Below are 25,271 nucleotides of genomic sequence, written 5' to 3' on the forward strand. Positions count from 1 at the left end.
CTTCCTTCCTTCCTTCCTTCTGTCCTTTCCATTATTTCCAAGCAGGTCTGCCACGCCCCTCCCTCATTTCATTGGATATAAATAGGGTTTGGCTGCAACTGGGTTTCTGCTTCAAAGTCATAAAATTCTGGCTTTATTTGTAACTACCCCTCATCCCACTCAAGATTTAAGGTAAGCACAATCAGCAGTAATATTATCTAACTGCAACTCTGTTACCTTATTTGAGACAAATGTCATAGACAGATGTCTCTGCCTCTCTCACTCTCAGTAGCTACATAAAAGTCTGGGATGGCACAATTTATGCACAAAGATTTCTCATAGGAATTTTACAAGCATTGCAGGTTCCGTTGGATGCAGTATTTTAAAACTTATTTTCAACTATTTGAAAACAATATTCAACTGTCACCATTTATTTCCATCTTCTCAAACAAGAGGAAATCCGACAACTATATGGTGTTTGTGAAAGATGACTTCACCTACCTCCGTTTCGACCTCAAACCTTCTTATTGATTCTTTCTGGCTTATCTCTTAACTCAGGCAAAAGACCCCAACGGCAAAGCGTCTTGTGATGGGAACCGAAACTACCCCCTCAAACAAAAAGGACTTCCCTGATCCAGCAAGACTCCAGGTGACCCCAAGACAATGATCAACGTGACCACCACTGCACACCTGCAGGGACCCAAAGACCTTTGTCCCACATTTTCCTTCTATAAACCTGAAAGTATTTTTGGCACTTTGGAGACAGTCTTTGAGACGTTAGTCGACTGTTTCCTGGTGTTGGCCTCGCTGAAAGAAATCCCTATCTTGTTATGCCACCATTGTTGCTCTGCCTTTGGATGTTGTTAGAGGCCAGATCTGGGCTGTTTGGGACCCCTGGAGCCAGGTGTTGGTACTCTCCTGTACTTGACTATAATTGCAAGTCAGTTTCCAGGCTATAAAAAGAGAACCGATACAAAACCTATTGACTTTCAGGGCGCCTGGGTGGCTCAGCCTGTTAAGCCCCTGACTTCGGCTCAGGTCATGATCCCAGGGTCCTGGGATCCAGCTCTGCATCAGGCTCCCAGGGAGCCTGCTTCTCCTTCTCCCTCTGCCGCTCTGTCACTCTGTCGCTCTCTCTCTCTCAAATAAATAAAATCTTAAAAAAAACCCAAAAACCTATTGACTTTCTTATGAGTCTTTGAAACAGTTGGAAAACACAATTCCTCTTCTGAAGGGTTTTACAATTCTTTCCGAAAGGCAAACTGGAAAAGAGACAACTGTTGCTAGCTCTACTTAATCTCACTATACTGTCTCCTGTCCAGCCCTCTGATTTCCTCGTCAGTTGACTCTGACTATCTATGGTTAGGAGTTTGGGTCTGGGGGCCAACAAACCTGAGTTCAAATTCCAGGGCCACTTACCTGACTTTAATCTAAGCTCCTCATATTAAAACAATGGGGATATTCATCTACTCAGTTTTTGTGAGGATAATGTCAGAAAATGCATGTAAGGTACTTATCATGCTACTTGGCACAAATTAAGATCTTGAAAAATTATACCTCCTATAATAATTTTTTTAAAGATTTATTTATTTGAGAGAGAAAGAGGTAGAGAGTGTAGTGGGCAGGAGAGGGGCAGAGGGAGAGAGAGAAAATCTCAAACAGACTCCCCACTTAGTGCAGAGCCTAGGCAGGACTCGATCCCACAATCCTGGGATCATGACCTGAGCCGAAATCAAGGTTGGTCACTTAACCGACTGAGCTGACCAGGCACCCCCCATAATGATTTTTATACAACAGGAATTAGTTAGCTACAGTTGTAGTGATAACTAGTGATAGTGACTATGGAGTGCATAACTAATCACCCCCAAACTTAAAATAAGTGGCTTAAAATAACTATTTAGCTCATGTTCTTGTGGGTTGACAATTGGGCCTAGTCTCAGTGGGGTAGTCTTACGTTGGTCTTGACTAGACTCACTCTTGAATCTTTGCTAAACTGGTAGATCACTTGGTTCTGCCTAATTTATGGTGGCCTCATTTGGAATAGTTGGGATGACTGGGGCCTCTCTTCCAAAAGGGAGCCCAGTCTTCACATTTTCTAAGTCTCTGCTTACACTGTTTACCATTGTCTTATTGGCCAAAGTTGTAAGGCCAGCCCAGATTCCGGAATGGAGAAAGTGTACTTCTTTTGGGAGGAGTCAACTCCAAGAGTGTGGATATAGCCAGGCAAAGAGATTGAGGCTACTATTTCCAATCTACCACAAAAAGCCTCTTCCATTCTTTGATTTACCTGTTTGCTTCTTGTCTCTATGTCCTTTATGTTTATCTCTTCATTCCCTCCCTATCTTCCTCTTTTTCTCCCTCAAATATTTACTAAGCACCCAATATGTTCCATATATAGGAGAGACAGCAATAAATGAGATTTGATTCCAGTTGTCATAAAAGTCTTACGAAGGACTCACTGCCGAGAATGCCACTATATTTAAAGGAGTATTTTTTTTTCTCTCCTTTTAGCAGTTCCACTACATTCTGTGTTAAATGCTAAAGCTAGCTAGCATTTTAGTAAGTAACAACAAGAGATAATGCTTTCCTCTAATTGTTTAAAATGATAGTGTTTCTAAGGAAGGGTTTCCAGCTGTTTTGGCTGATTTAATCAAGAGTTCCTAATTATCTCAGGATTTTGCTCCCTATCCATTTGCAATTGTCTTTACAAAGCACAGAGGACTGTGATAATCGGCTCATGGGATGATTAGGAAGTTGGGCCTTGCACTGTGTTCCAGTTGGCCCAGAAAGGGTTGGTGATGACCTTCTGGATTAGGGGTTGATCCTTTTCAATTGTTTTCATGTGTGTTCGCAACTAGTTTGGCTAGCACCTGAGTGAGAAAATTACTCTAGAATTCAGAGGGCAGTGATCTCAAAATGCATGAGCTTACCTGGCAGCAGAAATGGCCCAATGAGGTAGGTGACTCTGAATTAGAGCTTTGTCTTGCTTAATTCTTTCCTAAGGCAATGGCGTTCAACTTGGCTGCACACAAACACCCAAGGTGAGCTTTTAAACTGGGTCCAGGCCCAGGCCGCGGTGCAGACCAGCTACATCAGAATCATGGGACTAGGATCCAAGGATGGATATTCTTTAAAGCTCCCCCAGTGAGTTCAAAGTTCAGGCAAGTTTGAGAACTACTGCCTTGAGGAGATTCGTAGAACATCACAACCCAAGGGAATGTCTCTTGATTTTGAATTTGAGGAAAAGTAAAATCCAGAGAGGTCATGGGCTGTCAAAAGGTCAGGGAAGGGGGAAGGCAGGATTCCAACTCAGGTTTGCTAGATCCAATGTCTGTGCTTTTTTGAATGCCTCATGAGAACTGGAAAGGCCTGAATCACTCTTAAGCAATGGCAGAAATGAAATGGAATGAAATGACACAAAAAGGGCACATCATTGATATAAATATTGAACAAGAAGGAAAACTAAGCAACGAGAGCATCAGATTGCATCCTGATGACCTTTTGGGAATAAACTCTTGGGAGAAATAAATATCCTTGCAATTAATTCCTATAAACTTTCAATTTGCTGGCAATTACCTTGGAACACTAAAACGTGTGCCAATTAAAAGTGAATTGTCTCTGTGCCTGATTTAGAAATTGGAACAAATAGTGGACTAAACTGGAAGCAGCTATTTTGGGCAATTTGACCAAAAGCTAATGTTCCAATAGGATGCCAATGATGATCTTTCTAATATCATTTTAACTGATAGTATCAGGCAGGCATTCTTTCTGGAAGAGAGATCTAGTGGCTCATCTCCGGGTCAGCAAGACAGGGTGTGCAAGTACAAGTACTGGGCAGTGTGGGGACTGACAGATGGATAAAGCCCATTTCCTACCAGCCCAAATAGGGCTTCAAAAGGGGAATACTGGCAGAGGGGATGGAAGGGTGTTTGCAAGACAGACGAAGTGGTCCAGGAGAGGCTACCAGTCTTAGATCAAGTCTAAAGAAGGTGGTGGCAGAATTAGTCCTCTCAGAGAAAAGGGGAAGGGGGTGCACAGGCAGAAGGTGATCCAGAGGACTTGATAGGGAAAAGGGGTCTGTATGGTACCTGTGTTACCAAGACCCCATGTGTAAACCAGGAAAACACTTAGGTATGTTGTATGTGATCCTACAATTATGAAGTTATTATTCCTGACTTTCAGCTGTCCTTCCCCAGAATCTTTGGCTGCTGATTTAATTTCTGGCAACAATACAAACCAAAAAACCAAGGGGATTAAAAAAAAAAAAAAAAAAAAAGGAATCAAACTCATTATGGGCCAGACTATCTCAGGACCTTTGTGATTTGCATCTTTTTTTGAGTAATGTAAGCAGAGATGTCTGTCCTTTGGAATCATATCCTCCTTCGGCCCACGGGGCACTGTGCCCTTTGGATCTCCTCTATCTCTGTCTCTTTGGCTCCACACCCTCCCTCAGCAGGCTTTCTCTGACTCCTGGCTTTAGCTTCTGTCAGTGGGCCAAAGCTTCCCAAATCTCCAACCTTGAGATCCCTCCATCTGTCTTCAGCCTGGTATGCCCACCTGCCTTCAGAACTATTCACTTGGATGTCTCCCTTGAATGTCGCCTCAAGCTTAATGTGTCAAAGAGAAACTCACATCCTTTCTTCACACCCCTTCCCTAAAACAGCATTCCCTCCCAACTTGTCTACTGCTCTCCCAGTATCATTTGTTTCCTTCTTCCAGCCTTGGAGTTACATAACTAACAGATGCCTCTCTTTTGCTCCCAAGCCAGCAGCCAATAAATCCCAGGGATTCTTCTGCGGCAGTAAGATTCAGCTCATTCCTTTTCCACAGCCACCACTAAGACCAGGCACCTAACACTCCCTTCAGCATCAGTCCTAAGGACTCCCTTCCATGGCTTCTGTTTCATGCTGTCCACTCTGCAGAACCCTGCTTCTGATTATTTAATGCCGCTGTCCTCATAGAGAACCTAGAATGGTTTCTCAAAGGGCAAATTCCAAGTTTGCAAGGTTGTTCATTAACTAGTTCTATTTTACCTGTTTTTTTTTTCCATATTCACTGCATAAATATGTACTTTGTTAAATAGGTATTAAATGAAAATGCTCTAGCCCCCTACTGTGTGCTGGGTAGGGATACATAAATATGGACTATGGTATTTGCCATTTTCTGAAAAGTGCATAGTCCAGTGGTGGACTTAAGCACTTATGACAGTCTGATTAAGATTCAATGGAGGGCGCCTGAGTGGCTCAGTCGGTTAAGCGTCTGCCTTCGGCTCAGGTCATGATCCCGGGGTCCTGGGATCGAGTCCCACATCCGGCTCCCTGCTCTGCGGGAAGCCTGCTTCTCCCTCTCCCACTCCCCCTGCTTGTGTTCCCTCTCTCACTGTGTCTCTCTCTGTCAAAAAAATAAATAAAATCTTAAAAAAAAAAAAAGATTCAATGGAAAAAGTGCTATAGCAGAAGCAAGTCAAGATACTGTGAAATGTCTCAGGACAAAAACTGGGAGCAGGAAAGATGTTATAGATGATAAAGATATGCAAAATGCATTGAAGGATAAGTAAGTGTTGGCCAAGTACTTGGTAGTTTGGCTTTCACCCTCAGCAAGAGATGGTCTGGTGTAGAGCACTACACACACTCTGCTCTCACCAGCTTCTGTGACTTGCTCTTCATTGCCCTCCACCGCCACCCACGCCCCCAGCCTCTTAAAGAGGAAATTACATTTTCTATCCTCTCAAAAAAATGCTCTGCCATCACCCGGAATGACCTCAGGGCGTCTCCAGTCAGGCTTTCAGAGAAGTAGAACGCACTGCAAGTTCAACAGCTCATACAAAAAAAGCCCACAGGTATTCCATGCACTTAAAGCAATCATGCATACCCTCACAAACATCATAAAGCGGTGCAAGTGGAAAACGTGAATATCGCTAATGCACCGCGAGTAAGGACTCATGGAAGCGAATATGACTCAAATCACTAGGGCTTTACCACAAAACAGAGCCCCAATTTATTCCAGGCGACTGACTGCCCTCCCCTAGTCCCCGCCCCCTGCCCGCGCCGGACCGCTCCTGGGCGGAGCTCGGCCACAGGGCGGGGGCGGGGCCGGGGCGTCGGCGACGTGCTGACGCCAGGGCGTGGGGACGCCCAACGAGGCGTCCGGCGCGCAGATGGGCCGGCGGTGGCTGTTGTCGCTGGCTTCGTTGCGTGAGACGCGGGGTCCGCGTCTGTTCCCTCCGCCCTTCTCCTTTCGCCTGGTCCGGGTCTCGGTGGCCCGGCGCCCGCCCGCCATGGTGCGGTCGGCGCGCCCTGCGCGGCCCCGCTGAGCCTCCGTGCGGCGGCGAGCGCGGCTCGGGGTCACCATGCCTACCCGTGAGTGTCCGGCCGAGGGTCGGGCCGGGCGGGGGGCGTTGGGAGGCCGCGGCCCGCTCGGCGCGCACTCCGGGGTGGCCCGCTGCGGCGGCGGGGAAGCCGGGCCAGGCACGGGAGAGCCAGGAAGTGCCTGCGACCCGCCGAGTTACTTTCGTTTCGACTTAGCCTTCCCGCGGGGTGGCGTGATCCCGTTGCACAAACGGGGAAACTGAGACCCGAACGTTAAGGGCGCTCGGCTAGTAAGTGGCTGAGCTGGAGTAACCTAGACCTGTGGGACTTCACAAAGTCCACTCTCTTTCCCCAGCTCTTCACAGAGCCAGGTGGGACTTTGTGGAAATGCTGAAAATAACTGCGGTCGCGTCACGTACTCACTTCCTCCGGGACCAGGCATCGCCTAGTGGGACGCACGGTTCGGGGGGATCCGGGCCCGGCCCAGAGTCCCTCCTCGAGGCACGCGAAGTTCCCCGTAGGCTTGACTCTCCCCGTCCGTAACGCGCCGGCGTGGCTGAAGTAGGTGCTCTTTTGGGAACTTGTTAGGCTTCTGTGCCCCAGAAGGCTGTTGGACCACCTGCTTCAGATTCACCTGGCTGCTGATTGAAAATGTTTAGGGTTCCTCCCTAGGCACACTGAGTAAGACTCCGCGGCTTGGGCCCCGGAATCTGCGTGCTTAATAAGAGGTCTTGGTGTTATTGAGGGACCCTAAAGTTTGAAAAACAGTGGATTTGGGGGACGTTTTGGACAAACCGGGTAGGGCAATATTACTAATGACCCATTTCAGGACGACCCAGAGAATTGCAATGTGACTTTAAACCCAGTGGCCCATAGAGACTCCCTAATCTTGGACGGGAGGAAGCAAGATGATGATTGATTAGAGATTGTTTTCGATTAGGGCGCTTTTGAGTAAGTGTTCCATATTGTAAAATCTGTAACCACTTGTAAATACGCTCCTAATTAGCTCACATTTCTTTGAATTCCTAACTCCTCACCGTCCTTATTTTGGTAGACATACGGGACAGTGGATTTCCAGGTCAGCCTCAAATGCGTGTTTTGTGTATTCGTAAAGAGGAATTATTTCCAGATATTAGAAAGGTTTATGTAATGCTGTGAATGATCTTGATGAAACGATTACTTTTAACTGCTCCTGCATGGGTGGGTAAGGTGGATTTTGTTTTATGAACACAGTAATTTGTGTGTTCTTAACTCATGGTCTTGAATTTTGTATTAATTTAATATGTCAGCAGTTTATATTTTCATTGTATTCCTCTACACTAGAGGAATATCATCATAATTATAATTGCTATTTCTAAATTCATGTCATTCAGGAATATTTTAGATTAGCATTGTGCTACTCTTACCGTCTCAGAAAGGAAAAGGGAAGGAATAAAAACCTATTCTTGAAAGTTAAGGCTTCAAATGGAATTTATTGGTGAAATGGCAAAATAAGTATGTTGTGAAATTAAACAGATTTTTAGTTCTAAGATTAGCTTCATGGAGTGGATTTAGAAAACTTGTTTCTTTTAAAATACATGATTTACAATGCAAAATGAACCATGCTGTATTTGCATAGTTAAGAATGCAGATTTTATGACCTGATTGGAAGGCAAGTGAAACGTTTGAATTATCTGTCATTACTGTTGTTAATATTTATTATGGTACAGTTTCTGTGATTGCATGAAGTGTAGTACCAGCTGGTAGTACCGCTGTGAAGTGGTGTTCATGTTGCCTTTTGTCTCCTTTTATGGCCAGAACCACCAAAAATTGCTGGGATAGTTCAGCAGACAGTAGTACTTCTCGGGAACTCTGCCTGTAGAATAAATTTCAATATAAGCAGAGACAGCAAAATTATTACTTTCTTTGGGAATTTCTTTTTCCCCTTTGGGGATGTTTTTAGGAAGAAATCTCTCCAAATAAATTGTTTTTGTGGTGGTGGTGTTTTTTTTTAATGTCAGATGAGTTCAGAGGCTCATTTGTAAGCTCAGCTAGTTAAAGGCTTTAGTGAATAAATGTAATGCTTTTCTGTTGGAGATGATCACTAGGGTCTCTCAGACTCTATAATTCTGAAAGTGACCCTTGCTCAAGAATTATACTAGAATTATTCTAGTATTGCTGTTTTGTTGCTTATTTGGAATATTGATACCCTCAAGTCATTGAAACTGATGTTAATAAGCAGAATCTGATGGAGCATGGTATACCCCTGAAGGCTAAGCAATTGCATTATCTCATGGATGGTAATGGTAGCTTCATTGGAATTATTTTGGAGAGCTGTAAACTCTTTTTCAGAAAGCAGCTACCTGGAAGGATGCCTGACGGGAAGCTACTGCGACGCAGGAGCAGTTTTGTGGTTATGTCACTATTTGCAGCCAGTAGTTTGCAATAATCACTAAGCACAGATTTCAAGAGTGTTTCACTAAATGATCTTTTCAAACCTACAAAGGTATAATTTGAAACATCATTTCTCTAGAGGCCTTTATTTCTTCCTCTAGTTTCAAAGGACCGTTAAGAAATATTTTGATATTAAAGATTTTCAAACAATAAGAATTTGAGTGGAAGAGGGTATGTGTTGTGGTGAGCGCTGTGTATTGTATAAGACTGATGAATCACAGACCTGTACCCCTGAAACAAATAATACATTATATGTTAATAATGAAAAAAAAAGAAGAATTTGAGTGGAAGAAATGTTAAAGCTTCTTAATTCAATCCTTTTCTTTTTCATATCAGGAGACTGAGAGTGAGTTTCAGTAACTTGGCTAAGGTCATACATGGGATAGAACCAGGACTTGAATGTAGATCTCCTCCCTATAATCCTTAACTACAAGGAGCATAGATGAAGTTTATTCTTGGTTTTTCAGCACTAAGTTGATTATAGTTTACCCTCTCCCCCCACTTTTTTCCCTGAGGTTACATGAAGACAAAAGTAAGCTTAGCCAAAACTTTAGTCAGACGTGAGCTTAAAAGAAAATTTAACATTTTTGCCTTTTCTTCTGTCTTGTCACAAGACTCTGGGCAAAGAAGGCTGAGGATTTCACTGATGTGCTCAATAGATACTTGGTTGTATAGGCACAGACTTCCTTTTTAGTAAACTACTTTGTGAAAGGGTTTCCGTAGCTGACAGTTTGCCTAAAAACAGGTCCAGTAAGATGTGTTCTTTTATGATCTATGTAAAGGTATTGTGTATGGCTAAGGGGAACTGAAATGCTTAACCATTGTTCGCTATAAATAACTATACTTTCAGTAATTGGTGGTTAAGGCTTTCTTTTCTCACTTAGATGTTGGCATTTGATATCTGGTCAAATTTGTTAGGCTATGGTAATGTGGTCATTCCATGTTTGTTTTTTTCCACGGATGGGGCTGATTATATTTGACTTATTTTTCAGTCTATTCTTATGAAAGAGGTGCAAGATACTGACGAATTGTGAAGTGAAAGATGGAGGCTGGTTGAAGTGTTTCCATTTAGAAATGCATTGCGAGCAAATGACCTATTCCTGACTTGGGAGCCTTTTGTGTTCATTTGTTCTCTATGCCCCTCCTCACCCTTCCACCGAGTACCTATGTTTACTGCCAGAGTTACAGCTAAAAGAATTTTCTTACTCACAGTGACCTTTGGCTTGACAGTGGTTACTACCAGATCTCATCTTTCAGTCTGTTCCCACTCATGGGACATATGACATTAAAGATGATGTAGGTGGTGGAAGATAAAGCTGGAGGAGATGGGAGCCAGAATTTGAAGGATCTTAATATGCCATGCAATGAACTTGACTAAAATTGTGTTCAAGCTGTCACAATCACAGTAACAATGACTCTCCTTTTTATAGGCATACTAGCCATTTCCAGCATACTGATTACTTTATAAAAAATGAAAACTTGCTATTAGTAATAGAGAATTAATAATTGAATACTGTTGTGTGCCACGCAGTATACTTTGTGCTTCTTACTATCTTTCCCTTTGTGGGAGGCCCTATGTGACATAGAAATAGAGAGATTGAAGTTCAAGGAAGTTAAATAACTTGCCTAATGACAGTAAATGGTGGAATGTGGGATCAGAACTAGATGTGTGTGACTTCACAGAGTCCCAGTTCTTTTTTCTTACTACACTGCTCTGAGTCAGGCAGGATTGAATCTACCAGATACTATCAATTTCTTTTAACACCATTACTTTTGCTTAGCACTGTGCTTAATTACATAATAAGTGCTTGGTAAATGTTGAATAAATGAATGATTGAATCTTAACTGGAGTCACAGAAGTTATTCTTTGGATACTAAAACCTGAAATAAACTTTTTTTTCCGTTAAAACAGTGTTACAAGAGTTCTATAATTTAGGATTAGGTTCTTAGCAGGCCTGCTTATAACATTTGTGAGGCCTGAGACAAGAATAAAAATGGAAGCTTGCAAATCATAGTCTTAATCAGGATTTCTCGAACTTTGCTCTTTTGATGTCTTGGATCGGATAATTTTTTGTTTGGGAGGTACCGGGCTGTCGTGTGCTTTGTCTTGAGATGTTTAGCAGCAACTCTGGCCTTTATCCACTAGAGGCTTGTAGTAAATTCCCCTGTTCCCCAAAGTTTTGACCATCAGAACTGTCTCCAGACATTGCCAAATGCCCCCTGGGGGTCATAATTGTCCCTGGTTTGAGAACCACTGGTTCAAAGATTGAAATGTTGTAGATTAGGCTGTGCTTGCTGCCTGGTGGCCTGCTTTCCTGTCTAGGGTCCCTGCAGCCTGCTCCCCAGAGATTGCCTTCTCAACCAGAAGGCCCAAAGGAGCGTGCAGGGCTGACTGAGTCAGCAGTGACCTGTTGGGTCAGGGCAGGGCCTTTCCTGACCCTGAACTCGGGTTGACCCTGTTACAGTCCTTCAGGGACCCTGGGCAGCTTCCCCTTTGTCCCTACCTTGCTTTTCCATCTCAGGATTTCCACAGTTCTGAGTACCTTGCAAAGCTGTACTATGGGGATAAAGGGGTAGGTGGGAGGAGTTAGCCCAGCGTTCTGGGGAACTTGCCTGCCATTGCGGGTAATTTGGAGTGAGCAGCTTGAAACAAAAACAACTTCAGCCATCCTTCTCTGGCTCTCTAGGCTGTGATTTTCAGTGTTGCCTCTCTGTCCCCTCCTCAGCCCACAGATCCCCCTAAAAGAAAAAAAAAAGTCCTTTGTTTTGGGGGGCAGAGACCCTTTTTTTTTCCTGAGTCAAAAATGAAGGTCCTAGTTCTTAGGAGAAAGCTACATTTTACCCATTACATAGCTGTGCTGTGGTATGGAATGACCCAGTTGTCATGAATGGGGTTTCAGTAGGAATGTGATGGATTGCAGAGGACAAATCTGATTTCATGTACTCTGTCATGCTCTCCCTTTGCATATTTGTTTACTGCTGCCTACCTTTAGGTATTATTAGGTAACATGATTCCAATTTTTATTAAAGAAGGAATCACTATGCAGGTATTTTTATTTTACTTTTTTGGTGCAAAAAAGGTGATATAATTAAAGCAGGGGGCAGGACCCACAAACAGAAAGAGCTGCTACATAGGTATTTTTATTGTATTTCTGGATCATACAGTCTTTCTGTAGGAACAACCAGTTCTGTTACAAACTCCACTTTAAACTCCTTTGGAGGAGCCCCTGTGTAGGAAATGCTTACCTCTTTAATCTATAGTGGTAATAGAAAGGTTTTTATTGATGACATTGAAGGAAACTAGTCCCTGACATTCTCAGAAATGGAGAGGAAGGCACAGAAAATCCCAGAATGGCCCCCACCACTTGAAGGAGGAAAGGGTAGACCAGTAGTTAAGATATGAGCTGTTTGTCTAGGTTAGGGATTCTTAAATATTTTTGCAAAATGAACCCTGTTGACAGTCTGATGAACACCATGATTATTCTTCCCCAGAAGATGCAGATTTTCACATAAAGTTTTGCGTATAGTTTCAAGAGATTCAAAAGCATACTGAGATGTATCCCCTGGAAAGATGGAAATCGCCAGAGTGACAGTTGTTCTTTGGCCAAAAGGTTTGTAATTCAGGTTGTAGAAGAATATCATTATTTTCCAAATATATCATGCCATTATTTTTTAAAGATTCAGAAGAGTTTCTGGTTCTAATTTTTGTTTTTTAAATTTAAAAAATGTTTATATTATTCATGTATTTTGTATATATGTATATATATATATATATGTTTACATTCTAAGTACTTTTTTTTTAAAGATGATTTAAGAGAGAGAGAGAGTGCACGTGAGCAGGGGGAAGGGCAGAGGGAGAGGGAGACAAGCAGACTGCCCACTGAGCAGGGAGCCCCAGGCAGGGCTCAATCCCAGGACCCTGAGATCATGACCTGAGCTGGAATCAAGAGCTGGCGCTTAACCTACTGAGCCACCCAGGCACCCCATTCTAAGTACTTTTTTCTTCTACTTTATTTCCTCCTAATCTTTTACATGCTTTTTATTTTCTTACCTCTCTGCTAGCCTAATGAAATCTTTTAATTATAATGTAGATGAATATTTGGTAAGGCTTTTCTAAATTCAGTATATATGAAGAGAGTTAATTTAGGAATTGTAGATTACCAGAGAGGGAATTTAAGAAAAGGAAAAATGAAATCGAATTGAATTTTATAGCTGTAAAGAACAGTTAATGCAATCATTAAGAAAAAGGTTAAACCGAGTGGGTTAAGTGTGCCATTCAGCTGGGTAATGGTGTGCTACTAGAACGTAGGTTGTCTGAATACTGGATGGGTGTTCAAAACTACATACCTTCATAGGGGTTAGAAGGCTGTGGGATAGAAGTGTTACAAAAATCTGTGGTTAAAGATTTAAAGGATTTAAAGTTAATATCAAATATAAAAAAATCAATATTTATAGTATTTATACAAATCAGAAACAAAACACCAGTCCTATGTGGTTAAAACATATACCTATGCTTATAAAAGTCTCGGTACAAACAATTGATAAAGATTTTGGGGGAAATGATTAAATTTCATTAATAAGGAAATGGTAATTAAAAGCTGAAATCAGTTTTGGATTGTCAGATTACCAAAGACTTTTTAATAATAACAACAGGTAAAGGCAGTGAGGTACAGTACAAAAGGCAGAAGTTTAGGAGTGCCTCAGTTGGTTAAGTGTCTGCCTTCTGCCTGGGTCATGGTCTCAGAGGTCATGAATTATTTTTATTTTCTTTTGTGTTTTTCAGATTTTCTATAGTTAGCATATATTCTGCAATCAGAAAAGGATGCTTCAGGCTTTTTACAGCTTTAACAGAATTTAAAAAAAAATAAATTTAAAAAAACTGAAATGAAACATTAAAAATATTGCCCTGAACTGGCTTTTCCTTTAGCCCACAGAAGAGAATTTTAATTGATTAAATAATGTTGACTGTATATAGGAAACCATTGCATTTGTTGTGTGATTGCTATAGCTATCATATGCTAGGTGATGTAAAATTCTGTGAGGTACTTTGAGCAGTGGTTGGTGAATAATGTTTTTGAATAGGAAGTGAAATAATGGGGCTTTTTGCATCATTGGTATTTTATTCCGAAAGGAGGAAGAAATAATCTGAAGTGGTGGTTTCAATCATGAAAACCTGAAAGGTTGAGAAGAATCATTATGTGTGGGTTCAATTTATTGGGAGTTTGTAGGTGTGGGGTGTGTGTGTGTGTTTGGAACAGTTGTGTGTTGTAGAACACAATTCTAGGCAAGTATGATCGTAAAATGAATGTTGGCAGTTCCTCCTATGATTAATATGTCAAACCTGTCAAAATTCTCTCATCATTTGTATTTGTCAGGTTCATTCAGTTCTTGAGATGAGCCTGCTCTCGCATATGCTCTAAAGCAAACAGGAGCTACTATAATTTTTCCTCTTTCCATGTAAGCTGTCATATTCTTCCTTTTGCATATATATTTACTGCTTTTTAGCTTCAGGTATTATGAGATAGCATGATTCTATTTTTATTAAAGAAGGAATCTCTACTCAGGTTTTTTTCACTGTACTTCTGAATTAAGAGTTTGCTGTATTCTAAAATTAGGCATTAAATATTTTGCTATACAGTCTTCAAGAAGACTTGTCCTTCTTAATGCTTTTAATTTATTTATTTAGTTTGTTTTTATTCTTAGTTGGTGGGTTATTCAGCTATACCTTTTTCTTTTCACTACCTGAACTCCAGGGTATTCCTGCTGCAGTGGTTTTCTGGGTAATGCTAAGTGTTCTTCACACCCCTGGTATTTAATTGGCTTTTTGAACAGCTGTCTTGGCAATTTGCTACAAAGTTCTCTGTGCTGTGGTTGCACTTGACTTTAAATGGATCTCGCTCCTGCTGGGCAGACAAAATCAAATATAAAGTGTTCAAGTTTGCCATCGTCAATTCCTGGAGCTTCATAAACTTTGCAAAAGGTACTGTGTTGGGGCTAGAAATTGAAATGAGTGGCCCATTTATGACATATGACTCAAACGGATTTTTGAGCTTAGTTATAAGTATTTTTACTAGGTGTTTTTTGTATTAAGTGGAAACTCAGGGATACTTACATGCAGTAGGATTTATGTAATTGTGCTTTAGAGGTAGAAATACTTCATGAACATGTTATCAGCATCATCATGTTTTAAGGATAAGATAGTTGCCTCTTGGATTATTACCACTTGCTATATATGGTTCCAGGAGGGCTTCTGCAGAGAGAAGAGCACTCCAGGTGGATGTACAGTAGCAGGGATTTGTGGTCTAAGTCCTCTGTGCATTTCTCCTGTTCTCTTAGCTGGGCTGTACTCTGTGGACTTCAGCGGGCCAGTTTCTTCTTCACTTCGCAGCTCCAATTAGAAACAGACTTAGGGGACTTGTCTACTCCTTGCCACCTTTCCCCTTGGTTCCATCCTGGTTCCTTGCTTGGTCTTCTAAGGATGGAAGCACCTTTGGGAAGCTCTCCCAGGTTTGTCTTACTGCACCAGGTTCATGAAATGTAGCAATTCAGGTGCAAGAAGAGAGTGATGGATGCTTGTTGCAGTCAGTTCTATTTATATTACCTTTACAAAAGCTCCATTCCCTGGCACAGGATTCTCTTTGTTAGTTCCTGAGAATTCCATGTGGCACAACATGGAATGTGATGTGCCACATCAGAGGGTGGCACAAGGGAAGCTTTAGCTACCTTTAGAGCTGAAATTTCCAAAGTGTCTTCTGTGGACATATAATATGGACTGTTGTGTGAGCAGGTGGGCTTCTCTACCTGATCCAGCTTCCGCTGGAGTGGCTCTTTTTATTGGGGGTTCTGCATTTGATTTCAGTAGGGAAATAATGTGGCTGCTTCTAAAAAATTTGAAATTTATAGTCTCAGACAATAGAATATGTCCTCTGACAAAAACATAAGGTATTTTAGAATCAAAAGCTTAGGAGCCTAGAGGCAAAAACCGAAACCATTTGACCTGATGGTGTCTCACCTATGCTGCTCTGATGATCTCCAGGAATGGAGTTGTCTGATCGCTCCTTGTAGCCCTTTCAGTCACAGGTGCTGTCGCTGTGCTCTTGGCGTCACCTTTCAGCTTCCCTTGTGTTCTGTTTGGATTTCTCTTAGGGATTCATCATTCAGCAGGTTATTTTAGTGTCCACACGTGCGCTGCTAGGTGGGGAATGTAGAGATAAATAAAGCAGTCTCTAGCTTTAAGGAGTCTGTAGAACCTTGTGTAGATGGCTGTAACACAAAGAAGGAAATGGTGAGCACCCAAGGAACCGTGCTGTGGAGTTTAGAGGAGAGATTGCAGGGGGAATGTGAGTCGAAGATGGCCTCAGATGCCCGAGGAGTCATAGGAGAAGCATGGATTTGGGGAAAGGGTTTGAAGTGAGTCATGGAGGTGGAAGTAACCAGCAGCCAGTTGAAGTAAGTCGTTGGTACTGGGGAAAGTGACGACTTGAAGGCTGTGTGTGTGTGTGTTTGGTAATTTTGTCTTAACACATTTATTTAATCCCTACTAGGTGCCAGTTTTTATAGACACTGAGGACACAGCAGTATCCTCATACTGGGCATGATGGACGTCATTGTGGATGTCATGCCTGCTCTCTTGAAACTTAGTCTGGTGGGGAAGACATGTCAAGAGTACATAATTACACTCACCAGACAGGGAGCTTTTTATAAGCACTTATACCTGTTTCCTTTGCCGCCATATGTAGCTTTTGATACCGTGCTTGGCCCATGGTACACATTCCTTGTATATTTGTAGAATGACTCAGATTACTAAAAGAGAAACATTGGTTGCTATGGAAACACATAAGTGAGGTTGGAGGGGGAACAGTTAGAGGTTATTAAAGTACAGTAGTCTGAGTGATGGGCTTTGGACTTGGATGATGGCATGGGGTAGATTGCAGTGGACCAGTCTGGATACTACTGGGGAAGTACAGTTGATAGAATTAATTGGATGAGGGGTGGAGGGAGGTGGAGGAGTCGGGATTCACTCTGAAGTTTCAGGCTTGGTTGTTTGGGCGAATTGCTCTAGTTTGATATGGGGACTTTCTGGAGGAAGATAAGATGGAAAGTGAGTCGACTTTAGGCTGTAATAAGTGTGTGATGCCTGAAAGGACATTCAGAGTGCATTTGTAGGGAATCGACACTGGGCGAAGTTACTAAAGGATAAGCTGTAAAGACAAAAGGGGCTGAGGGCAGATCTTTGAGGAACATGTCCTTTTAAGGATTGAATAGGCAGAAGAACCAAAGATGAGCAGGTGGGGCATTACTAAAACAAATACCACCACGACAAATGCATGACAGGAACTGTGTAAGACTCAAATGGCAGTCCATTTATTTATAGTAGCATTTGAAACATTCCAATATAGCAAGAAAAAACAAAGCTAGACAGTCTCTTATGTTTGATCTGATGCTATGACAATTTATGAAATGTTAGGGAAAAAAAAATCTTACTTTAAAGCTTAGGGATGATTGTGTGTCTTAACCATGGTATGTACTGTCCTGTACTTATGTCCTTAGCTGTCTTGTACTGCTTTCTAGCTGGGGGAAGAGATTGTCGTACTGTATTTGGTTGAGAGGATGTAGCCTGTTCTATAACTCCTGGGTAGACATGCTTAATTCTGCAGTTTGCAAGTAGAAATTAAGGCAGCTCCACATATGTAATTTAAAATATTTCATGTAGAGCTTAACTATTAACTTACCTCTTGCTGTCTTTTTTGGAGTCTCATTATTAATGTGTATTTGTGAAAGAAATGAATGATTTGCTGGTGGGAGATAAAATACTTAAGTAAACTTGCTGATGAACTGCCTTATCTCAGAAGTGAGAGGCGTCTGCACTTGAGCTGTCACCTGAGCGCGCCTCCGTTAGCTCTTTGAGCGCTCGGCATGGTTTTCTCCCCTTACACAGCTAATCCTCCTCTTTTCCCTCGTGTCCATTCTTCTCTGTTGTATCTCAGTAAGCTGCCTCTATTCTCTATTTCAGCAGCGTAGAAATATTGCTACTCTTTTTGTTGCCGGCCCTGATAGGGTACGTGCTGGTTAAGGGCTGAATAAGTAAAAAAAAAATTAATTCCAGTATAGTTAACATACAGTGTTATATTAGCTTCAGGTTTACAGTATAGTGACTCGGCAAATCCATACATCACCCAGTGCTCATTAAGATAAGTGTACTCCTTAATCCCCATTGCCTATTTAACCCATCCGCCTGTCCACCTTCCCTCTAGTAACCATCTGTTCTCTTTGATTAAGAGTCTGTTCTTGGTTTGTCTCTTTCCCCTTTGCTCCTTTGTTTTGTTTCTTAAATTCCACATATGAGTGAAATTATATGGTATTTGTCTTTCTTTGACTTATTTCACTTAGCATGCATAAAATACCCTCCAGATCCATCCATGTTGTTGCAAATGGCAAGATTTCATTCTTTTTTATAATTTTTTTTTTAAGGATTTTTATTTATTTATTGAGAGAGAGAGAGAATGATAGCATGACAGGGAGGAGGGTCAGAGGGAGAAGCAGGCTCCCTGCTGAGCAGGCAGCCCGATGCGGGACTCGATCCCAGGACTCCAGGATCATGACCTGAGCCGAAGGCAGTCGCTCAACCAACTGAGCCACCCAGGCACCCAAGATTTCATTCTTTTTAATGGCTTAATAATATTCCATTGTATGTATATGTGTGTGTGTGTGTGTGTGTGTGTATCACATCTTCTTTCTCCATCTATCAGTGGAAACTTGGGCTGCTTCCATAATTTGGCTATTATAAATAATACTACAATAAACATAGGGGTGCATAGGGCTGAACAGTTTTAAAAGCTTTGTGTCCAGTGGTTCTGAGGACATTAGGAAGGGGTGAGTTTAATTAAGTGTGGTTTGGCTGCTGAGCTCTTGTTGGGGCGGCAGTTGATTCCACCAGTCTTAATTTTTTTTTAACTTAAAATTGCATTGTATTTCAGCCTTGCTAAATAATTGAGTATTTCCATAAAAGATAATTTTCCACTGATTCTTTTGAATTCTCAAGAGTAAATAAGTTTCAGTAGTTGCAGTAATAAAATGAATAGTACAAATGTATACAGATTTACAGGTTCTTCTTTGTGTATAACATCACAGAAAGTTGCTGGGTTTTTTTTTTCTTCCATGCATTAGTAATAATGTCTTATCTTTGAACTTGAGGAAAATTTAGTAATACATTGAAATCTTACAGCATCAGATTTTAGTTTATGATTCATTAAAAAAAATATTAGAAAAGATTAGATTGCATTCTTAGAGTTTTGATTAACGTAAAAATCAGTTGTGTATGCTAACCATAACGACCATAATGTGTGTGTGTAATAAATTAAAAAAGGGACGCCTGGGTGGCTCAATCAGTTAAGCATCTGACTGTTGATTTCGGCTTAGGTCATGATCTCAGGATCCTGAGATCAAGCCAGGCATTGGGCTTTGTGCTCAGCAGGGATTCTGCTTGTGATTTTTTCTCTCTACCTCGCCCTTTGCCCCCCCCCCCCCCCGCCCAAATAAATAAATAAATAAAAATCCTTGGAAAAATAAAAGAAGTCTTAGGCTTCTGATTTTGTGTTAACCTAAATCTCGTGTATGAAGTGAGTACAAAATGTTTAGAGCCTCTCTGCTTTAGTTAGAAGTTTGGGGAGACTGTATCACACACTGAATCTTGAAGGTTTAAATGAGTAGCTTAATATTTTTTTATTCAACTTTGTACTTAGCAAGGCTTATCAGCAAGCCCCTATAATTTTGCTGTCTTTAAACTTGGGATAAAAAATAACTTAAAATATACATTCTATTTAGGTACATAATTGCAGTGCTACCTGTCTTTTCCTTTACCGTTTAATTGAAAATGTAATCATCTCAATTGAAATGAAAATCTTTAACATATGGCATAGACACTGTGGGTGTTGTGAAATTTATAAGAAGACTCAGTGCTGTTGTTGTATTAAAATGCATTTGTTCTAAAAATAATTTTGGAAGTTACAAACATCCCCAACAGATTTAACACTTTTGTTATTCTATGACTAATGAGGAAATACACATTTGCTAAAATTTAAGTACTTGGGGAATTTTAAAGCTGTTCTGAATTTTGCTTGATATAAGTCATATCCTATTTGTGAAATATTCAGAGAATTTTTAATTAAAAATAACTCATATCGGGCGCCTGGGTGGCTCAGTCGTTAAGCGGCTGCCTTCGGCTCAGGTCATGATCCCAGAGTCCTGGGATCGAGCCCCACATCGGGCTCCCTGCTCAGCGGGAAGCCTGCTTCTCCCTCTCCCACTCCCCCTGCTTGTGTTCCTGCTCTCGCTGTGTCTCTCTCTGTCAAATAAATAAATAAAATCTTTAAAAAAAAAAAAATAACTCATATCAACCTAGTTAACTGAGAAACATTTCAGTCATTGCCTGTGGTAGATTCTTTATGCTCGTATGGGTGACAAATTATTATCTTTTGATTTAAGGGTATATTTTTCTAGACTAGCCTTAGTTTGTTTAAGTAGAAATGGTATTTGTTGGTGCTTTTTGAAAAAGAGCTTAGCTAAAAAACTTGGGAAACCCTCATCCCTATCTTTTTCCTTATCCGGCTTTTCAATGTGTACGATAGGGTAGCAGTAGGGTTTTAAACTATGACCTTGGTATTACAGATACACATTAAGATCACAATAGGTATAATGAAGGAAAGAATTGATTTTTAAAAACACCTTTATTGAGATATAATTTGCATCCCAGAAAATTTACCTGTCTTAAGTGTGTAGAAAGACCTGATTTTTATATAAAACAAAAACCTTAGCAATTACTTGAGCAGTGCTTATAAATATGAATTTCCAGATGCCCCACTTTTTTTCCCCTCCAGATTTGGTTTGGTAAGACTCACACTTTGATAAATATTAGGAGACTTGCTAAAATTAAAGATCTGAAATTCCAGTTCTTTTTAATTTCATTGTGAAGAAGATATTTTTATCTGTGGATTTTTAAACTTACATAGTATATCTTTAAATTTAAAAATCTTAAATTAAAAATTAAAAATCCAGTATCAGATTACCATAATCACAATACAGTCATATTAGTGGAGGGGAGAATTCACTGGACTTTTTTCTCTGCCTGCTCAAACTATGATAAAGCAGAGGATTCCTATGTTACAAAGGAATAGTGGCCTATAGCTTCAAAACCAGAAATTGCTTACAGTATGGGTTTGCTGCTAGAATTTGGTGAAAGGTTACATAGAATTGCTTCAGTTAGTTTCCTTATTGGTTTTGGGACACTTGGGCCAGAGTGCTGTGTTGTTACAAGCAGAAACTCACAGTGCACGGTGAGTAGGAAAGCTTTAAGGAATCCTAGGCAGCAGTTGTCATTTGGCTGTGAGTTTCTGAACGGCTGGGGTTCTCTCCCCCTTTTCCCAGTGGTCCAGTGCTCCATGCAGCTCTTGCTTATTGTCTGGTGTGCTGAGGATTTGTAGTAACTTTTTGGGGAGGCACTCGAAGAGCGTTTAACAAAAGCTCACTTTTTTCATACATATTCTTGTATTCTTAGGGGTATTTTAGAGCTCAGAGTAACTTATAAGTAGGAAAAGAAGATAATTTCTAGAAATGGGATGTTTTGTAATATGACACATTCTCAGGCTGGGTGTCACTTCTCCATTCTCTGCCATTTGACTTGATTTTTGTACCGTGGTAACAATAGTATAGTCTTTTGACAGCTGCATAATATTTTGACTATGTGGTTTTAGTCTCCACAAACAGAACAGTTCAGGTGTTTTATTTATTTGTTTATTTTGTTTTTAAGCCATCTCAGGAAGACAGTGCAATGCATAAACTGTTAAAGAGCGCAGGCTCTTAACTGGATCCAGCATTTCTAGTTGTGTGACCTTGGACTCTTACCTTTCTGATTCCCAGTGTGTAACCTGTAAACGTTGATTCCTCATAAGGTTGTGAGCATAAAGGAAGATGAAGTTGGAGTATAGTAGATGCTCACATATTTGTTGAATGCATTCTGAAAGAATCAGACTGATTGATAAGGAATAAGAGCAGGGAATTCCTGGGGTAAATTACCCATTTGGTTAGGTCTTCTGGTTTTCTACTATATTTTGCACTATATCCGTGAAACCAGAATTTGTGTCTTATCCAACTTGCCTTTAGTCTTTGAGGTTGTGTTAGTTTCCCTAGGGCTTCTGTAACAAAGTAGCACAAACTGAGTGGCCTAAACAACAAATTTATTGGCTCACAGATCTGGAGATGGTCAGAAGTCTGAAATCAAGGCATCGACAGGGTCTTTCTGAGGGCTGTGAGGGAAGGATGTGTTCCAGGCCTCTCTCCCTGGCTTGTAGACAGTCACCTTCATGTTCATATGGAGTTCTCCCTGTGTGCATGTCTATCTCTGAATTTCACCTCTTTTGCAAGGTACCAATCATATGGGATTAGGGCCCACTCTGATGACTTGATCCTAACTTAATTACCTCTGCAAGACCCGGTCTCTAAATAAAGTCCCATTCTGAGGCACTGGGATTTAGGACTTGAACATAGGAATTTGTTGAACCTCTAATAGATGTGTTTGAGACATGAAAGTGAAAGGTTTTTTTAGTTACAATCTTTCCATTTTAAAAACCACGATTATCTATTAAACCTTGATGTAAACTCATGGCTTTGTTGCTTTTTCTTTTACCAAGACCAAACATTCATTTATCTAAACTTAAGTATACCTAGCACCTGAAGAAAACTGGTAGAATTGAGCAAAAATTCTTTCTTTCCATATCTGTTATTTTGTATGCTTTTGGGATGGGGAAAGAATGAGTTTGAATGACTGGAATATCAAGGAATGAATTACATTCTCTGGGGGTTTCAAGTCATTTTGGCATTTGAATTGACTTGAAAGGAATGGTACATATCTGGTAACTTTAGAACTCACTGGTCTACAGGCTATATGAAATTTTACTTGTATTCCTTTTACAAGGCTACCTTTTGCAAGGTAGCACAAACTGGATGGTGTAGGACAGCAGAGTATTCTCACAGTATTGGGAAGTTATAAATTTGAAATCAAGGTGTGGGCAGGGCCCTGCTCCCCTTGAGGCTCTGAAGAGTCTGTCCTTCCTGGTCTAGCTCCGGTGGTTGCTGGCAGTCCTGAGTTTATCCTAGTTTGTGGCAGCAGCACTCGTCTCTTCCTGTCTTCTCCTGGCCTTCCCTGTGGGTCTCCATGTGTCTCTCTCTTCATAAGGATACCAGTCATTAATGAAGGACCTACCCTCATCCAGTATGACTTTGTTTTAACCTGATTCGCTGTGCAAAAACTGTTTCCAAAGAAGGTCACATTTCGTAGGTACTCAGGTTAGGACTTCAGCATATCTTTTTGGGCAACACAATTCATCTCACAGCATTTGTTCATTGCTCTAAAAAGTTAGCTTTACTTTTCACGGCTCCCTTTAATCCTCAAGTATTCCTGACCAGTAAACGGACAACTTTGTTACCACAAATTAATGTACTGGAGCCTGACAACTCCGAACTCTGCCACTGTCCTGCTTGTTAAGCCATTGCCTTGCTTTTCTAGGCACAGAGTTAGCCTTCATTTTTTACTGTCTTTCTGTTTTAAGAGTTTGTTGTAAATTCTTTTTAAAGTTCCTTTTGTTTCATGCTTTCTTTATCAACTCTGTGATGAGTTATGTTTGAAATGGTTGAACCTGCTAGTTTAAAACCTGTAGGAGATTTCACTTCAGGAATCTTTTGTAATTGGAATGCCTATTTCTTCACTACTGAATACATATTATCAATATACCACTTTTTTTTTTTTTTTTTTAGGGTAGGCTATTCTATATAGATAGAATGGCATGAACAAATACACAGGAAGGAAAAAGTTAGGGGCTTGATTTGAGAGCTATGAGTATTGACAGTTTTTATTGTGAAAGATGTTATGATTTATTTGGGAAGTAAGGCTGAAACGGTGGAAACTGCCCAGGTTTGCCTCTAAGACCAGCCTGGCAATGAAGCATAAATAAATTGGAGAGATCCCTATTTTGGCAAAGTACAACTGACTTCACTTTTTAAATCTTTATTTTTAAAGATTTTATTTATTTATTTGTCAGAGAGAGAGAGAGAGCACAAGCAGGGAGAGTGGCAGGCAGAGGGAAAAGCAGGCTCCTCGCTGATCCTGGGATCATGACCTGAGCCGAAGGCAGACGCTTAACTGACCGAGCCACCCAGGTGTTCCACTTTTTAAATCTTTAAATAAATATGTGTGTCCATAGCTAAAATAGGCTATTAAATCATGTATATTTTATAAAATAAGTGATTTTGGTTTTTGTAGGTATGTTCTGACTGACCTATCTTATAAATTATCTAATTGTGGATACTATATTAATTGTCTTTTCCATTATATTCTCAATATATTTCTGACACATAATGAAATATTTCATACTCATATTCTTTCTGTGTTCGTTTTGCCTTATAAATTTCACAGCCGTTTTAAAGGCATATGGAAAATGTCAGATTTTTTTTTTTTTCCACTTTCACAAACTGGAAATGCCACATTCAGACAACTTCTAAGGAGGCATAAAGGCTGTTTTTGTGAGTCTAGGTTTGAACCAAAAACTTCAGTGGACTTTCTTGTTACCTGCATGGTAAGTTAATTTAGAAAGAAAGTATTAAAACATGAAAATGAGGAAAAAATGGCAGCCTACATCAGCTAGCTAAGGTCAACTAACCTTTGCCAGTATGCAGTGCGGGAAGAACTGGGTCCTACAAACCATTGTATCTTCACCTTTCCTTAGAAATCAGTGTCCTTCGGGGTGCCTGGGTGGCTCAGTCAGTTGGGTGTCTGACTCTTGATTGCTGCTCTGGTCATGATCTCAGGGTCAGAGATGGGGCCCTGCAGAGTCTGCTTGGGATGTTCTCTCTCCCTGTCCCTCTGTCCCCCACCCCCGCTCGCATGTGTGTGCTTGCTCTCTCTCTCTTAAATAAATAAAATCTTAAAAAAAATCAGTATCCTTAGACTTACAAGGAAGTGGGAATGGTAGCAAGCATAGGTGAATGAGATAGACTTTGAAATTGTCATTGGTAGATTTAGTAGGTTTGTTCTTTCTTTGAGTAATTAAAAATCTGAAGCCTGAAGCATGGTGAACATTTTTGACATTTAGCTTTTGTTATAAGTCCCTGTTGACGTGCTTTACTGTCATTGGTATATCCTGCTAAGAGTTGCTTATTCAGATACCATAAAAAGAATAGGCCATGAAAAGAATGTTTAGTAGATTGTTTCTCATGAGAACTAAGGACCAGTGTAGAGGTTATTTATTACCAAAGTATATTAGCTTAAAAAAAATTTTTTTTTTGATAATTAGCTTTTTATACCATAGGAATCATTTCCAGATCCTGCCATCAATAATTTTATATACTCAGAAATGATACTAATTTACATCTAATTAAGAAACTAAAGTTATTTTAATATAAATCTGAAAATCTGATTATATTTTTTAAACTTTTTTCTTTGTGCTGTATTTAGTACATTAAATGCTTTTTTAGGTACAGTTGTCTTAAACTAGATTTTAA

General features: G+C 40.5%; 1 protein-coding gene across 1 annotated transcript in view; it reads left to right on the forward strand.

Moving 5' to 3' along the window:
- The first annotated feature begins 6,114 nt into the window (after window positions 1-6,114).
- EFR3A (EFR3 homolog A) overlaps window positions 6,115-25,271 on the forward strand; it is a 105,908-nt gene continuing 86,751 nt past the window's right edge. Inside the window, exon 1 of the mRNA XM_032415470.1 lies at window positions 6,115-6,338. Coding sequence (XP_032271361.1) covers window positions 6,329-6,338 — 10 coding nt within the window. The 5' untranslated portion in view covers window positions 6,115-6,328. The remainder of the gene's footprint in view (window positions 6,339-25,271) is intronic.

This window comes from Phoca vitulina, unplaced genomic scaffold (assembly GCF_004348235.1).
Source record: "Phoca vitulina isolate PV1807 unplaced genomic scaffold, GSC_HSeal_1.0 scaffold18, whole genome shotgun sequence".
NCBI classification, from domain to species: Eukaryota; Metazoa; Chordata; class Mammalia; order Carnivora; family Phocidae; genus Phoca; species Phoca vitulina.